Here is a 5,436-nt window from a genome sequence, read left to right on the forward strand (position 1 = left end):
ACAGCAAATAAAAACAAACAGTTTATTATAAAAGTGTAAATATTATTTTATTTCATTATTGGTTCAAAAGTGCAGAATAATTTAATGATTATTATTTTTTCTTTATTTTTATTACTGGCAAATTCCAAACATTTTATAAGCAGCTACATGTATTTCATAACTTTTAGTTCATAAAGTTGTTTTCATTTAAAAGGATATATATTAGTTGTTTATGATCATCATGTACAGTGTAATACCTACATTTAGGCAATTTGTTAATATATTGATAAATTTATTTAAGTCATTAAAATATAGGAACTGTTCTACTTTCAGCACCGGGTGAAATTAATGTTACGCTATCCGGAACCTGTGACCAGTGCTCTATGCATATATATAGTATATCGCTTGACAAACATTTTCGAGCGATCTGTTCACTCTTCTTCATGTCGACTGAAAATTCCCCGGTCGGAGTGTATATTATTCGTTGGGATCGGGTGTCGGTTTCGGCTGGGTGGGCTGTTTCTGGCATGCGCGGTTGTGTGGTGGGGAGGAAACGGCGGGTTGGCGTCTAACAGCGATTGCCAGGCGAGAGACAGGGTTAGCTCTTCCTTCCGGTTAACGCAGGTGGTTAGCCGGCCGGCGTTGTAGATAGCTCGAGAAGGCTACTATCATCATCAACATGCCCCACCAACAGCATCTCAGCTTCCAGCCACCTGAGATGCTGTTGGTGGGGCATGTTGATGATGATAGTAGCCTTCTCGAGTTGCGCTTCAATTTCGGGATCTGACGCTTATGTGGCCAGGGCTGTGGTTAGCCTCCCGTGTCGGATATCCGCTTGGTGTTCTCGCTGGTGGGTGTACAAGGAGCGTTTGGTTGAGCCGATGTATAGTAGGTCTGCGTTCTGCCTGTTGTCTCGGAGTGGGATAGAGTAGATTCCGGGTAGTCTGGTGTGATCAGGAGGGTCTTTATCGTTCCGTAGGATACGGAAAATTGTGGGGCATCTTCCGTATGCTAATCGTATCCCGTGCTCTCTGGCTATCTTCCTATGCACAGTCTTGAGGTGTGGGTTGAATGTGATGGGGACCCGTGTTGGGCTATCTTGCTGCGGGCCGGCGGCATTTCCCGCGGTTGGGGCGTGTTTCTGTTGCTGGTATCATTCAACTAAGCGGTGTGTCATGTTCGGGAACCCGTGCTCAGTTGCTATTCTTTTGATGCGGGCTAATTCGTTTGTTAGGGCTTGGTCGGTGGATGAGTGTGAGAACGCTCTCTCCACCAGCGCCCTAAAGGCGGCGGCCTTGTACGGGAACGGGTCACGAGAATTGGCTGGTATGTACATGGGGATGGATGAGGGCTTGTGATATATGGCCGTGTGGATGGTGGGTCCTACTATTTTTATTTCAATGTCGAGAAAATGGACTTCTTCTGTACTAGCTTGCTCCAGTTCAACGGTTAGGCCTAAAGGGTTGTAGTTGACGGTTCTGACGAAAGATGTCATGTCAGGGACCTCTCCCCATACGATAAGAATGTCGTCCATGTATCTTTTATAAATCAGGATGCTAGGAAGGAAAGGTGGGAGGGCCTTACCTTCGAGCTGTCTGACGACCATTTCACAGAGGTTGCCCGAGAGTGGGCTACCCATCGGTACACCCTTTTTCTGCCGGTAGATAGTGTCGCCAAACCTAAAAACAGAGTCATAACACACCAGATGGGCCATCTCGAGTACCTGTTGGTGTAGTGCTTGGTCTTGAACTGTATTAAACAAAAAATCTCTGAGGGAGCAGAAGGCTGGAGGTAGCTCTATTGAGGGGTACAGTACATAGATTTGAAGTCCAGGACTATCATAAATCGTGGTGGAGAGGGTAGATCTTGTAGGAGACGGATGAGGTCAGTCGGTTTATTTACGTTGTAGGGGTAGTTTTCCAGATGGGGAGTTAGGAGGTTGTGTATGGCTTTCTCAAGCTTTCGTGTTGGCGCCCTTACCTTGTCTACGATTGGGCATAACTGTTGTCCCATCTTATGTGTTTTAGCATAGGCGAAAAGTCTAGGTACATCTGGTGAATCAACTATTACGTCGTGTAGTGCCAGGCACTTGGTTAATCTAGAGTCAGCGAGGTGTCTAACTTTAGCTTGTAGTTTGTCGATTACATCGTCCTTTTCTTTCTCGCACATTGTATTATCAATGTATTCCCTCAAACCTTGCTGGTATGAGCTGCGTTTCATGAGGACTAGCATTCTGGACTTATCTGCTCTGGTGAGAATTACTCCGTTCCTTCGCATCCATCTAGCAGTACGTCTCACCTTGTCCCTGAGCTCTATAATTTCTTGCTGCTCCTTAGCTTTCCTGATATTTATCGAGGACATCCATCTGTAATATTCCTTCTGCGTGTCTGGGAGGCTTTTTAAAAGGTATTCCATGTCCGGGATGAGGTCTCTGGTTCCATTTTTGGGCGGCGGGGGTGCAAAGGTTGGGCCATATCTAAGTATGTCTATAACGAAGTTAGGTGGTTGGATGTTGTCCCAAAGGATAAACGGGAACGTGGGGCGTTGGTTAGTTTTAGGTACCTGAAATTTTAGTACCCAATTCAGCTTCTTGTGGTAGCGTTCTCGTAGGTCGGCAGATAGGCGTTCGTAGACTGGGACCAACTTAGCGTTCTCTCTTGCCAATACGTCCGGGTGTGTGTGGAATAAGGAGTCTTCGGTCTCTATTAACTCTTTCAACTTTGCGAAGATCCGCTTTCTGGATGATCGGATGGTTCTATTAAGGCACATAAGGCACTCCCCCACCACACAACCGCACATGCCAGAAACGGCCCACCCAGCCGAAACCAACACCTAATCCCAACGAATAATATACACTCCAACTGGGGAATTTTCAGTCGACCTGAAGAAGAGCGAACAGATTGCTCGAAAACGTTTGTCAAGCGATATACTATATATACGCGTAGAGCACTGGTCACAGGTTCTGGATAGTGTAACGTTATTTAAGTCATGTTTAATTATATAATTTAAATATACTAAGTAATTAGTATTCACACTTGATAACATATAATATTTATTGCTTGTTTTTACATTAACAATTTATTCATTTAAGCCCAGTCATTTGTACATTTCATCAGCTGTGCAGAATATGCTCAATCACATAAATGTGTTTTGGGCATATTCTGCATTTTTATGTTTTTCATATTCTGTAATGTTTCTGTGGCTAATATTATAGTATTAGCCACAAAAACATTACAATAAAATGTAGTAACATCTCAGCTAAGTCTGTAGATATTAATTGGAAAAATTCACCAAAATATGGGGAGATTTTGTGTTTTAAAAGTTAAATTGGAACATTGTTTACTTTATTTCTGATCAGTTTATTCACTTGTAGTAGTGACAAGTCAGTTTCAATTATGAAACCATGGTTTTTATTTTACAAAGAATAAAAAAAAATTCATTTTTATTTCAACACTATTTTATGAGTGAAAGTTTGTATTGATTTAAATTAAAAGAATATTTTAAGTTAATTTTTCAGTTTAATGTTGTTTGGAAAATTACAGGATAGGTCAATGTAATTATTTATATGGTATTTTAATTTGAATCTTCCAAACTACTGCAGTAATAATTATTAATTCATTCATAAAATTTTTTGTTTTGTGTGCTGATGTGAATAATTTTTGAGAAAATTTTTGGTCCTGAAAATATTCTGCAGATCTGCATTTCATCAAATGTTTATATGTTTTAGACTTTGAAAGAATGCTATTTGGAGTTCAGTTTTAGATTTAATTGAGTTTTGACTTTAAAGTGATTGTTTGCTAGATATCTATTATTTAATTGTTTCTTTATGGAAAGTGACAATTAAAAATCAAAGTGAAAAATATATATGTTACATACACTATTAATTTCAAGTTAATTTAATTAAGTGAGAATAATGTTTGCATAATAAAAATAAACTATGTAAATAAAATATCTTATGCCCAGTCTAAAGTTCATGGAATAGTTCAGTTGCCCTGTTCATGGAATAGTATTTTGCATCTCTGTTATATCCTTTTCAAAATTCATAAAGAGTAGCATACCTGATATGTTTTTTATCTGAAGACATTTTGACTTAATTTTATTCAAACAAAGTACAAAGTAAAAAGTTTAAAATAAGCTTCTAAACAAAGAATACAATCTCTCATTAGAAGTAATGTGTTAAATTTTATGAAAAAAAGTTGTTATTTTCTGTTCAACTCAATATAACTTTTAGTTATTAGCTATGAAATTCAAAAAGTGCATGGAAGCAACAAAGTCTAAAAGGAAGGTTGTAGTATCAACAATTGAAATTAAAAAGGAACTTATTGTAAAACATGAAAGCATTACACTTGTTGTGGATATGATGGCCACGTTTAAGATGCTGAAGTTGATGGTGTGTGATGTGATGTGTGAAAAAGCTTTAAAAATTGCATTTACTGGTCAGTAAATGCAATTTTTAAAGCTTTTTATTGACTTACTCTGTCAATCTGTCCAAGTAAAACATTGCAATTCATTTACGTCCCAATTTCCAATCTAGTTGAAACTTTGCAGATGTACTGTCGTTGGCAATACACATATTTTTTAATAGTTTGCAAACATTTTTAACAATTAGCAAAAAGTCAACTTAAAGCTTTTTTTTTTTTAATTGAAACCAATCTCACAAAGAACAATATACATAAAATTAAGTACATGTGATTCTATTTTAAGCTGTAAGTCACACTAGGGATTCTTTAACATTTTCCCAGGTCTGAGTCAGTAGATCAAGCTCCTGACTCCAACTCCAACAACTCAGAATTTAAAAAAAAAATTTTTTTGAGAGTTGTCCTCTTCTTACCTCTAAATAATAATTTAAAATATACTTTGATTATATTAACCAAGAATGGCATTTCATCATTACCAAGTGAATCATCAGGCATTCCTATCAAAACAAAATATTTATCTTATTTTTAATATGTTTTTTATTATACATTATTTATGTATTTATTGTTTTCAAGTTTTAATTTATTATTAAAATATGTAATTGTTTTATTTTTACATTAAATAATGTGTATTTGCAGTTTATATTTATCAAAATGGGTATTGTTTAGTGTCAGGGAATTAATTAATTCACTTTCCATTATTTCTTATGGGAAAAATTGCTTTGGATTTTGAACGATTCAAAGTTTGAACAACCTTGTTGAATGAAATAAGTTTGAAGCATGAGGTACCACTGTAAATGTTCTTTGATGATAAATTAACATTTTGATTGGTGAAGATTATTCACTGTTCCATGTGATGAATGAAATCTTCATACAGCCAATAAAAAATTCATTTTAGCAAAAATTAAAATTCTAAAGGAAATACTGTAAAGGTCATTATTTAAAGTCATTATGTAAAGGTAATCTGCTTCAAGCATGTTTCAGCAGAAAATTATAATTCCTTTGTTTTTAATAATAATTTTTTCCATTTACATTTGAAATA

The 5,436-nt window shown here is 36.6% G+C and overlaps 2 protein-coding genes across 2 annotated transcripts; both read right to left on the bottom strand.

The window, feature by feature from the left end:
* Positions 1-1,132: 1,132 nt before the first annotated feature.
* On the bottom strand, positions 1,133-1,693 carry LOC111625073. Its single transcript, XM_023368102.1, has one exon. The coding sequence runs from the start codon at positions 1,691-1,693 to the stop codon at positions 1,133-1,135; it is 561 nt and encodes a 186-aa protein (XP_023223870.1).
* Positions 1,694-1,776: 83 nt separating this feature from the next.
* On the bottom strand, positions 1,777-2,778 carry LOC111625074. The gene has a single exon (XM_023368103.1). The coding sequence runs from the start codon at positions 2,776-2,778 to the stop codon at positions 1,777-1,779; it is 1,002 nt and encodes a 333-aa protein (XP_023223871.1).
* Between the last annotated feature and the right edge of the window lie 2,658 nt (positions 2,779-5,436).

The sequence above is a fragment of the Centruroides sculpturatus genome, unplaced genomic scaffold (genome assembly GCF_000671375.1).
Source record: "Centruroides sculpturatus isolate CEXI.00-Female unplaced genomic scaffold, Cexi_2.0 scaffold40, whole genome shotgun sequence".
Taxonomy (NCBI): Eukaryota; Metazoa; Arthropoda; class Arachnida; order Scorpiones; family Buthidae; genus Centruroides; species Centruroides sculpturatus.